The sequence below is a fragment of the Hyaena hyaena genome, unplaced genomic scaffold, assembly GCF_003009895.1.
Source record: "Hyaena hyaena isolate Hyena2069 unplaced genomic scaffold, ASM300989v1 scaffold_39, whole genome shotgun sequence".
Classification (NCBI taxonomy): Eukaryota; Metazoa; Chordata; class Mammalia; order Carnivora; family Hyaenidae; genus Hyaena; species Hyaena hyaena.
Window position 1 is genome coordinate 522,552 of NW_024080671.1, and position 12,196 is coordinate 534,747.

General features: G+C 46.9%; 1 protein-coding gene across 2 annotated transcripts in view; it reads left to right on the forward strand.

Annotated features, from left to right (window-relative positions):
- Positions 1–4,284: 4,284 nt before the first annotated feature.
- Positions 4,285–12,196, forward strand: part of PRKAR1A (protein kinase cAMP-dependent type I regulatory subunit alpha) — a 19,708-nt gene continuing 11,796 nt past the window's right edge. Inside the window, exons 1-2 of one of the 2 annotated variants that reach the window (XM_039229775.1) lie at positions 4,285–4,404; positions 7,693–7,872. In XM_039229775.1, coding sequence (XP_039085706.1) covers positions 7,699–7,872 — 174 coding nt within the window. In that variant the 5' untranslated portion in view covers positions 4,285–4,404; positions 7,693–7,698. Of the gene's footprint in view, positions 4,405–4,694; positions 4,825–7,692; positions 7,873–12,196 lie in introns of those variants that run through there. The other variant, XM_039229774.1, reaches the window with a different exon arrangement.

The window sequence follows — 12,196 nt, forward strand, 5'->3', positions numbered from 1 at the left end:
GATATCTGGGCTTGATTTGATTCATGCTTTTGATGGCTAGTCCTCAGTACCCAGTTTTTGGTCACATGCAAGTCTGGATGGTGTGGACAAGGTCATTTTTAGATGTGATTGACCTTTAAGTCAGCAGACTTTGAGGAAATCAGAGTACCTTCTCTAACATGGGTGGGCCTCACCTAATCAGTTGAAGGCATTAAGTGAAAAGATTGAGGTTCCCTGAGGAAGTTCAGCCTCCAGGCTGCCTTTGTACTCAAGGCTGAAACATCAGCCTTTCCTTGGGTTTCTATCCTGCTGGCATACCCTGCAGACATTGGACTTGCCAGCCCCCCACAATTACCTGAGCCAAATCCTTAACATAAATCTCTCTATATACCTGACTAATACAACTCTCTATCTCTCTGGTTGAACGTTGTGGTTTGAAATACACTATTTTGGATGAAGATACGTTTTTGATGAAGATGTTTTCATTTGGAAAACTCTTTGTATTAGACCCAGGATTTCTGGTTTTGTGGTTAATATTTTCAATTAATGCTCACCCCTTCTCAGTTTATTTTTATTTTTTTAATGTTTATTTATTTTTGAGACAGACAGAGACAGAGTGCAAGCAGGGAAGGGGCAGAAAGAGAGAGGGAGACACAGAATCCGAAGCAGGCTCCAGGCTCTGAGCTGTTGGCACAGAACCTGACGCAGGACTTGAACCCACGAACTGAGAGATCATGACCTGAGCGGAAGTCGGACGCTTAACCAACTGAACCACACAGGCGCCCCACCCCTTCTCAGTTTAGATAAGCATTTGCTAGTGAGAAACGTAGGAAGGCTTTTGGCACTTGAATGCTTGCTGGATTTGGGTTATGTTTGAAATCACAACCTTGGGTTCCACAAGAAGCATAAATACTCAGCACTATCGTGCACTACAAATGAGTGGTGATAGTCTGAAAAGTTCTCCTTGGAAATCTGAACCGTGTGGATCTGTCCTTAGCCAATGGAAACTGTAAGCATAAGAAACAGAAGAAATGGGCCACCAAAATATTCCTTCCTTTCATGTATGGGCTCCCTTAGTCCTACTCTTGTTATTTTTTAAAATGTTTTATTTATTTTTGAGAGATAGAGAGACAGAACATAAGCAGGGGATGGGCAGAGAGAGAGGCAGACACAGAATCTAAAGCAGGCTGCAGGCTCCGAACTGCCAGCACAGAGCCTGACGCAGGACTCGAACTCACAAAGGGTGGGGATCATGACGGGAGACAAAGTCAGATGCTTAACCTACTGAGTTGCTCAGGGGCTCCTGCACCACTGTTATTTATTTTGCTTTTAAAATTGTTTGCTATCATTTCAGAAACACTGTAGCAGTAATTAAGGGATTCTTTTTAAGGGATTTATTTTTGTTTTTTTTAAAATTTTTAAAATGTTTTATTTATTTCTAGGAGAGAGAGAGAGACAGCGCGAGCAGGGGAGGGTCAGAGAGAGAGGGAGTCACAGACTGAAACAGGCTCCAGGCTCCGAGCTGGCAGTCAGCACAGAGCCTGATGCGGGGCTCGAACCCACAAACCATGAGATCATGACCTAAGCGAAAGTCGGACACTTAACTGACTAAGCCACCCAGGTGCCCCTTAAGGGATTTGTTTTTAAGAGAAAAATTTTGGGTGCCTGGGTGGCTCACTTGGTTGAGCATCCGATGCTTGATGTGCGTTCAGGTCATGACTCCCGGGTTGTGGGATTGAGCCCTGCACTGGGCTCTGCACTGAGCGTGGAGCCTGCTTAAGATTCTCTCTCTCCGCCTCTGCCCCTCGCCCCTACTCATGTGCTCATGCTCTCTCGCTAAAATAAAAAAGCAAAAATAAAAATAAAAAAAGAGAAAAATTTACTTATAACCCCACTGCCCTAGAAACACATTTTCTTGAGTTTTTCTGGGGACACAGGCCAAAGGAAAGGCTTGCAGACCTTAGAATCAAGGGCAGAAGGCCTCTGGAGAGGAACAGCCACACAGAAACTGCAGCCGAACAACGGTAACTTCTGAAATGCAATCTACAAGTTGTAACTCTCAACTTGTTACTGAAAGTTACAGTGCTACTGAGCTGTAACTAGAGCATTTGCACCATGTGGACCCCACGGATGCTGGTCGGTTTTTCAGAGCAGCTGTCTCAGTGACCTCTTCCTGAGCTCAACTCTCTACTGCCTGCTTCCCCTTTTATCTTTTAAAGCCCCAGCATAGGAGGATTTGGCAGCGAGAACAAGGTTGAGCACCCCTGACACAGGAAATGGTCCGTGGCTGGACTGGCGCCTGAACGAAGCTGAATGGGGACACACACACACCCAGCCCTTAGCAAAGAAGCAGTTGACCCTCAAAGCGCTGAGCTCCATGTCCCCGGATTGCTCGGCTCCCTGGTCTAAGTATCTTGACCGTGTTAGGAAGGTAACACTAACGATATGATGCAGGACAACTCAGTCTTAACCTGGTAGTTTGGGTGGCTCTTTAGGAAGAGGAAGAAGTGGGAAGTAAACTTGCACTTATTGTATCCCACACTGTGGCGGGCACTTTATTTGTATATATTCTGCCAAGGAGAATGAGTGGTTAAGATCTCTGCCTGGGTGTGAGCCACACTAGCCATGTGGTCTTGGGCACATACCTGAATGCCCTGCCTTGTTTTCCTTCGGTAACAGCAACAATACCTCTACCTCTGGGTTACTATGAGGATTAAGCTAATTATTATGTGTGCCATGAACATGTGTGCCATTATCAGCTTTATTAATTCATTTTGACACAGCCCTTCATATCCTTTTGCGATTGAGGAAACTGAGGCTCATGGAGATTAAGTCAGTTACCGGAGGTGGCAGAGCCTGAAACCAAACTCAGATTTATCTGACTGCCGTGTTTTCTCCTCATAACATGACTGGGCCTGCTTGATGCTATCAAATTCCCTCTTCTGCATGCCAGCTTTGGGTTCAGTTTATTAGCCCTTCTTTGTACTGACAAGGGTGAAATCCTATATGAGGAAGCTCTGTCTATAATCCCCCATTCCACCCATCCCTGGCGGAAGGCCAGCGGTCAACAAGCTGGGGAGTGGGTGGAGGAGAAACTTCCCTTCTATTTTTCCCTCCTGTAGGCCCAATCAGCCTTTCCCATGATGGTGCCTGTGCTGCTTCTGTCTTTCAAAAAGCAAAACTAACCATAACTAAATAACAGAAATATTCTAATGAGCAGGACCCTTAGCATAGCCTGGTGGATTGAGGGGCGCAGATGACCCGCTGGGGCAGTGCTGTCCAACAGAAACATAACGTAAGCCACATATGCAGTGAAAATGTTCCTAATAGCTACGTTTAAAAATAAAAAAAGATGAAATTAATTGTAATAACATTTAACCTAATCTGTCCAAAGTATTACCCATGTCCACCTGGAATCAACATAAAAATTATTAGTGAGATGTTTGTGTCTATTTTTTGTGTTGTGTTAAATCCACGTTTGCGTTTGACACACAGTCCTAGCGGTGTACACCGTGTGATAACAACAGGTATCAGCCACAGGGACGCGTGTTCTCCAAAGGCCTTCTGTACCCATTTTGCGACTTTCTAGGTCTACAACTGTCTCCCGCTCCCCTTTTCTTCCTTCTACGGACAGACACCCTGATGGGAAAAAATGGCCGAAGCAGTAAAGGAGCCGCCTTGTCTCCCCCCGCCTCGAATCCGAATCATCCTTGATGGGTGATTTTTGCAGGCAGTTGAGATTTCTCGTGTGGTCACAGAGGGGTTGCCGCCTATCTGCACCCTTTGTAACTTCTCCCCAGGCCGGGCCAGGCGGCATGATGGGGGAGCATTTCAGGTTCTAGAAGCACCCTGGCAAGTCCTTCTCAGTGTCTGGGGCCCGCAGGGACGGCTTGGCCTCACTGACGACAGCACCCCAGGAGGGGAGAGCAGCCCGATCCGCCGAGCAGACACTTGGCAGGGCTCGGGTTTCCTGCACCGGATGGCGGGCCGGTGCCCGGAGGCCCGCGCCGCGCAGGCCGGGCACAGGATGCGCGGCCGGCTGTGCGCATCCTGGGCATCCGCCCGCGCTCGCTCCGAGCAGCAGCTGCGGCCGCAGATCCGCCGCGGTCGCCGCCTCCTCCGGGGCCTGGAAAGGCAGGGATCTCCCCACCCCGGCCGCGTGCCGTCCCCCAGCAAGGGGCCGCGGGGCGGAGTCGCCCACCTGTCATCCGAGACGCCCCACGTGGGTCCGCCCGGGGAGGGGGTGGGGGCTGCAGGGAGGGAGAAAAGGCAGAGGCGGCGAGCGGGGCGGGAGCGAGAGCGGGGCGGAGTGAGGCGTGGAGGCGAGCGGCCGAGCGGACCGCGGAGCTCCCCGAAGCCGCGCCGAGGACGAGCGGAGAGCAGAGGGAAGGATAAAGGGGACCTGTGGTGCCCAGACAGGGACAGGTAAGGGCGGCAGGTGAATCGAAGGCGGGAAGCCCCGGGCTGGAGGAAGCGGGGGAAGGATAACAGGCGGGTGGGAGGAAAGGGCTGCGAATGAGGCGTGAGGTTAGATTTGGAAGAAGAGCCGAAGAACGATTCTAGGGCGTGGAGGGGCAAGGGTCCTTCGAAGGGGTGGGGGTGGGGGCGAGAGAGGAACCCGGGCCGCCGCGCCTTTAAGGTTGCCAAGGCGACGGCTCTGGCCAGACCGAGGCGCATTGACGTCAGCAGCCGAGCGCTGATTGGTTGCGGCCGGGTCGTTTCCGGTGGAGCCGCCGCGGAGCCGCTATCGCAGACTAGAGCGGGGCTGGAAGGGAAGCGCCAGGACCGCTCAGCCGGCCGTATCCTCGCACCCGCCGCCCCGTGTCCCTCGCCGCTCGTCCCCAGGTGAGTGGGGTCGGCCAGGGGGCCCCGACGCGCCGAGCTTCGCCGCCCCGCCGCCCGTTTGGGGGCGCTGGACCGATCCAAGATGGCGTCACGGGGAGCGACCTGCAGGGGGATGGCCGCACCCCCAGCCCCTCCCCGGCCCCAGCGGGCGCCTCCCCGTAGGCCTCACGCCCCGGGCCGCGCCCCCGGCCCCGAGTCTGCGGCTCCGAGGCCCCCCGGGGGCTGCTCCGGTGCGGGGCTCACCGGCCGCCCCGCCCGCGCGGGCTCCCGGCGCTCGGCGGCTGCTGCGGCCCCCGGCCCTCCGCGGCCATTGCGCCCCTGCCGCCTCCCTCCCGCGCGTCGCGGCCTCCTCGCTCGCCCTCCCCCGCCTTCCTGAAGGACATCAGTTCGATTTTACTGGAATCCGCCATCGTTCCCCCTAGCACCGCTGGCTGATCTTGAGACTCGGCGGGTCTCGTTTTTCTTTCCCGTGTCCCCTTGTCATCTCCAGCGGTGGTTTTCTTTCCCTGGGGAAGCCTTCCTGGGCTCCCCCCACCCCTTGATTTTAGCTTGACTCCTGAATTTCATTGTGTCCCCTTTCACCTCCCCTTTCCCGATCCGCGTCCCCGCCCTTCCCCCCGTCTTTTCGCCACCGTCGCGGCCTTCCGACGAGAGTAGGATGAAGAAAGGATAGGCCTCCCTTTTTCATTTTGTGGCCATGGTTGCGGCACGAGTGAAGTGAAAGGCACCCTCCCGTCCTTCCTCTCGGAAATAAGTCCGTGGTACCTATTAACCCCTGCAGCGCAGTGCCGGTGTCCTGCCAAACAGCTGCTTTGAAGGATTGTCAAGCGATTGGTCTTTCTCGCAGAGGAAAGAAGGCGAACACTTCCTCAGGATGACCCAGAGGAAGTGTTTCTGGCCGGTCTGAGGGGCTGCGCTCTGAATCAGCAAGTTTCTCAAAAGTGTGTTAAATATTTCCTCTCGAGTAATCCTGTTGAAACTGAATTTTATCACAGTTGAATTTACAAAAGAAAAAAAAAATTCCCGAGTTTTCTTAGGATTAGGTACAGGGCAGTGAAAGTTTAAAAGGAGTTAAATCATTTTGCAGGGGGCGGAGGGGGGGGAGCCAAATTGTTGGGCTCTTAGTTTTAAAAAAGTACGATGCAGAGTATATTCGATTAAAAATACTAAGAGTCTGAAGTTTGGATTAAGGGGTTCACATGGTGACTGCATTAATTTTAGGGCGGTTTTTTTTGTTGTTAACTTGCTGCCTCAGGAACACCAACTAGTAGTTTGTTTCAAACAAAAGGCCAGTTTCACTTGTTAGACCCAGTTCTTTCATTTCTACCAGCCGGAGACGTGATATTTGAATGATTTCTCTGATCAGTTGAATACATGGATTGATATTACTGAAATATGAATGTTTTGGAGCATAAAAGATCTGATTTATCATCGTTCTTGGGGCCCTTTGATGTTATTTGAAATGCAGAAAATTCACTGACGTGGATTATCAGTTCAAATGACTTATCTGACCTGTAAAAGTGGCTGGTTATAAATCCAAAATTAATGAACCTTTTTTTCTTTTAATTGTGTATTTCTGAAGTAGCAGGATTCTTTTTCTGTGGCTTTTAATTTATGTGCTTGTCAGGGAGTTACAGACTTTCTCATGGTCTGTTTAATTAGTCTGCTTGTTATTGACCTTTATCATGAAAGTTGTCAAAACAAAATGAATAACAGAGTAGCACTCTGGCTCTTTACTCTGGTATTTCTTTTTTCTTTTAAACTTACAATTTTCTGTCTGATTGGGTGCGCATTATATTTGGAAAAGACTGATGTGTATTAAATTCAGTTGGGGAGGGGAGAGGACCTCGATTTTGTTTTCTAATCTTACTGGCTTAATAATTAGGAGTTGGAAGGAAAATAGTTTATGACTTGTGAAATTGCTAAGCTTTAAATTCCAGGGTAAAGTTAGCTGCTATTGTATTTCTACTTGTTTTACTTTACATCAAGGTAGTTTGAATCCTCTAAAATTCATTAAATGCAACTAATCTATTGTTATCTTCATGTAAATTTAAATTTTAACTTGTTCTAGCATTTTTGTTAATCCAGCCAAAGAAAATGTTTTGATCTTTACCTGCCTGAATTTTTTATGACTTTTTTGGGGAAGGTTCTTCTGTTTTTGCTTTTTTTTTTTTTTTTTTCTGTTAAGGATATCTTCTTTTACCAGTGTGTATGTTACCATTTAGGGCTGGAATTATATAAAAGAATCTGGATTACAAAAGGTTGCTTTTAAAGGTCGTCTGGAATTCATTTAGTGTTTTTAAAAATTTTGGTGATGCTAGTAGTTGGCTGATGGGATCCTTTGCCCCAGTGGTTTGCTGGGTGATGTTAGGACACTCCCCCAGGACAGGAGTTAGGTACAGGGAATGTCAGAAGCCCTTCCTAGTGCTTACTTGCTTTTGCTTAGAGCCGACCGGACCTGGGTGCCCTTGTAATTCTCCGTCCTGTTTACCATTTGCACACTTCCCACGTCATCATGATTCTTTTGCAGGGGGAGAACTGACTGAAATTCCCTTAAGGGCCTGGCCCCTCGGGGCCGCCTCTGCAGGGGAGAGTGGCTCATACTTCTCCCAGGAGCTCAGGTCCTGCCTCTCCCTGTTGCTGCCTGCAGAACTAGATCCTGGAGGGATCTAAACTAAAGGAAGCACTTCTTGGAAAAGATGCGATTTCTCTACACATTCCCCAACCCCCATCTCCCTGTTTAAAAAAAAAAGTTCTTGTGCGTCCGTTGCCTGATGAGTTGATGAGTTTATTCAGAGGCCGGATCCGCATCTGAGCCTCGCCAGTCGCCTGCCTGGGCCCACCTATGTGTGTGTGTTTCGGCCGCAGGCAGCCATGGCGTCCGGCAGCACCACCAGCGATGAGGAGCGCAGCCTGCGCGAGTGCGAGCTCTACGTCCAGAAGCACAACATCCAGGCGCTGCTCAAGGATTCGATCGTGCAGCTGTGCACCGCGCGGCCCGAGCGGCCCATGGCCTTCCTCAGGGAGTACTTCGAGAGGTTGGAGAAGGTAAAAACCCCCGTGGGGAGACCGGGTGACCCCGGAGATGGTTGCGTGTAACCCTGTAGAATGTCGCTCCTTGGTACCCCTCGGGAGAAAAGGAGTTCAGGCGGAATAAGAAATCTGGACTCGAATTTCACAAAAAGAAATGCAGTTCAGGCATCTGTGGTCACGTTAAACTTCGTGGCCAGTAGAATGCCTCAGAACAAGCGTGTGTGTGAGTTTGGCCGGGTCATAGAGGGCTTCTGACCAGTAGTCCCCTGTCAGCATTGTAATTAACCCATAAAACTGATGGGGTAAAACACTAGATGCAGTTGATCAGAAGTAGCGGTGGAAGGGACACGTGAAATTCCACGGTACTCGGAAGTAGCCAGTGCTTTTGCCTTCAACAAAACAAGTGAGTCGCATAGACTTTGTCTCGCCTTTTAACACTAACGTAATGGAGCGTTTGAGTGTGGCTTCTGACAGGTGGAGGCACCCGCTTGACTGTAGAATAGGTCTCCGCTGAGGCCGGCTGCGGAGCAGAGATGCGAATCTTGATGGTTGTCAGAATTTTTCTTTCTTCACGGTTTTGGTCAGAACAGGTTTCCTCTCGAAAAAAATTAATTTGGCTTTTATTCTTGGCCGTTCATCCGCATGGTGTGTGTCACCGTGACCTAAGCGACCGCTGCATGCTTTTCCAAGCGGGTGACCATCAGGGACAGCACTTCAGTGCACTTCCCTCCAGAAATGACGGGTGAGACAGTCTGGGCCGCTAAATGTTCAGAGTAGTTTGATTTGCTTCTATAAAGCCAGAGAAATTTGACAGGTTTTCTTACACGTCTTAGAGTTTTGATGTGGTTTGAAATGATTTTGAGCCACTCGGGAGGCATTTTTTAGGGGTATGATCGTCAGTTATCCAGTTCGATGATATAAGTATTTGTAATATATCCCATTTGTTTGGAAAACCTCCTAAGGGGTAGATTCTATTAGTAAACAATGTGTTTATACTAAGATTTTAAAAATGTTTGGGTAGCTCAGCGATCAGACATTTTCTACTGTTTTCTCGAAAAGGTGTTTGTTAAAATTGGTGTTTAGCAGCGTGATGAAAATAATTCACAACGACAACAAAAACAAGTAACCTGTTCCCGGAAATGGAGCCTTGCTGTTTCAGAATGGTGTTAGAAAGTCTGGCTTGTTTCTTCGTAAGCAATTCCCAAATAGTTTGTGAAATACCGTAGAGCCTGGCTGCCATGGCCATTCCCTGTTTTGAAACAAAGTGCGTTCCTGGAGATCTGGTTCTGAAATGGGTCACTGTAAGGTGATCCCTCTTCTCCTCGGACATCAATAGAAGCCATCAGATGAGGGAATGAAGTGGGTGGGACGTTGAGTGTGTCTTTTTATAGGGCAGGTTGAGCCTGTGGCCCTCGCAAAGCCCAGGCCTGCCCGAGTGCTCCCCGACGGGGTGGGAGCAAGAAAGCGTCATTCATGTAGCTTTTTGTAGATGGGAGTTTCAGGTTTAATGCGTACTAGCGTCTTCACCTTTTTAACAAAAGTCATAGCTAAGACGCACCTTCCTGTAACTCCATGGCCTGTGTTTCACTGGTGCGCATTCCTTTAGCCAGGGTTGAATATAGGTATCTGGGCATTTAAGGAACTAGATTTTCAACTTTTCGACAGGTCATTGTTCTGTGCATTAGGTGTTAGGCTTACTATGTCTGACAATACACAGCCACCCTCTTGTCACCTCCTTTCCTATGTTAACCAGGGGTCATGTTTCTGGTACCTTCAACTGCTCAGTAAGAAATGGGCCCAAAACTTGCAGTTGGTCCCTTGAAAGCTGCTGCGTTTCCCTTCAGAAGCCTGTCATCTGAGATGGAAGTCCTTGCGTACAACGTATTTATTGGAACCTTGCCTGTCTGATAGGTCAGAGGGATTTTACGTGCTATGACCATTGAGTGTCTCCTGTGTCCTGGGTACTGTGTGAAGCACTTTGCATACGTACACTCATTATTTCAAGTGTGTGAGGTAGCTGATGATCACCATTTGAAGAGGTAGCAAGTGAAACTAAGAAATGAAGTAATGTGACTGTGTACATGTGGTGTAGTAGTTAGATTTCTCCTGGGCAGCATACGCACCCCCCCCCCCCCAGCTCAGTGGCTCACTCAACATAAACCCCTGAGTTCAGTGGTTCACTCTACATAACCCCCATATGCAGCTCTTCTGGGCTTAGCCCATCTTGTCTTCTTGACTCCAGTCTCTTGTTCTGGAGCGGAGTGGGGGGAGGTGCAGCCCCCGTATAGAGGATGAGAACCATGAGCAGCTCAGGCAGGTCGGCCCGTGAAAGCGTGTCCACTTACATTCCGTGGCCAAGGCAAGTCACAGGATCACGCCCCAAGTCCATTTGGTCGGAAGTTTATTTCACCTACGGGGAAGAGTGGAATGCAATGGCAAGGGCAGAGAGAGGGAACGAGTAATGGTGGGAAACCTGTTAAGTGGTGAGGACTCTGTGAATTTAAAACTCGAGAATGTAATGCCGGCAGCCATTAAGTAGATTAGGAGGTTTTTTTAGTGTGTGTTTTGGCTTTTTGGGGGGCTTTTGTCTTAATACGTGGGAAAACTGAAGAGTCAAGGCAAACAGTGGAATGACAACAGCAAGGAAAAGGATATAAAAATGTATCCTAATATGTACTAGAATTCGATCTCAGTAATGGCTCTGAGTCGCCAAGATGGGGTTATATCTGATTGCTGTTTAAAGAGGATCCATGAAACAGTGTTAAAAATCAAAATGCTTTTGGTACTTAAACATTATCTTAATTCATTTAGATGTAGTACCAAACGAGGTGCTGTTTGTGTATTTTTTCATGAAGGTTTTGTGACACTCCGGTGACAGATTTTTGGAGGTAGAATTTGTGTTTTTATTTATGCTCTTAAACCAAATTTGGAGTGATACGAGTTTTATAGTTTGGTGTTAGTTGGGATGGGAAAACTCACTGGTTACTGGAATTACCGGAAGGAAAACTGAAGTGAATTTTCTGAAAAATGTATTTTTAAAAAATTGGTTACATATTTGTACATGGTTAGAATTTTGCAAGTACAAAAGGGTATGACATAAAATACAATGAAACGCATTGAATCTATTTCCTACTTAAGTATATGATATATTTAACACAGTATGTAAGATATATATGTAAAAATTGTATGTTGTTGTAGAGTAGTATATAAAGATGTAATAAAAAGTCCCATCCATTGCCTTCCTGAATGCAGCCAGTTTTCTGTAGATCATATATGGGCATTTACCTCCAAGTGCCTGTATGAGGAAGCTTCCTGTCTTCCCGGCAGGCGCATGGCACTGCATTGGACAGGTGGACTCTAATGTATTGAACCACCCAGGACCATTTTGGTTGGTTCTGCTGTTACACTGCTTATGAACTATTACAAATGATACAATGAGTAACTTTGTATATATGTCCTATCACAGATATGCATATATTGGAATAAATTCTTAGAAGTAGAATTAATGAATTAGTTGGTCAAGAAGTAAATGCATTTGTAATTAAGTGTAAAGTATAGTAAAATTGTTTTTGTTGTTTTTCTTACTGTGTTTTCTTCCAAGTTTGAAAGTTAGAAAATCCAGAGAAAAATAAAGCCAAATGTTCCCTCCAGAAAAGAATAAAAATCAGGCATGATTCTCCTAATAGAAGTTAATATCATTAATACCTTGATGGTTATCATCCCAGGCTTTGTTGTGGCATGTAGAAGCTGTTTTATTTGTTTTGATACCAAAAGCAGGACTAAATACCATGTAGGAGAAAAAGTAGGCATCTCATTAATATTTTTTATGAAAAAATTTTCTGAAATTGAGTAACTGCCAATAAGTCCATTTAGAATTTGAAAGATGATTTAGAAAATTAGTGGAGAATGAGTCAAGTGAAGGAGCAGAGAATACATTCTTGGGTTTTTTTCATTCTTATTTACATCAGGTGTAATAACTCATTCTTTACTGCAGAGCTAAGAGGAATTTCTTTTTAAGGCCCTAGATCTGAAAAGTAAGAATATTAAAGAGTGTATCTCAGTTTTTATATGAATTGATGTAAGGAGATTTTAAAAACAAGTAAACTTTTCGTTTTAATTTCAGTGTAATAAGAAATATAAATATATTAAAGAATATAGATAATAAAGAATGCTTGTAGCTCTGTTGGGAGAAATATTGTTAGATCTGATCTTATTTACATTCTTGGTTACCATACCAGTGTCTGATTTTTTTTTTTAATTTTTTTAAAATGTTTTATTTATTTCTAGGAGAGAGAGAGAGAGCGTGAGCAGGGGAGGGTCAGAGAGAGAGGGAGTCACA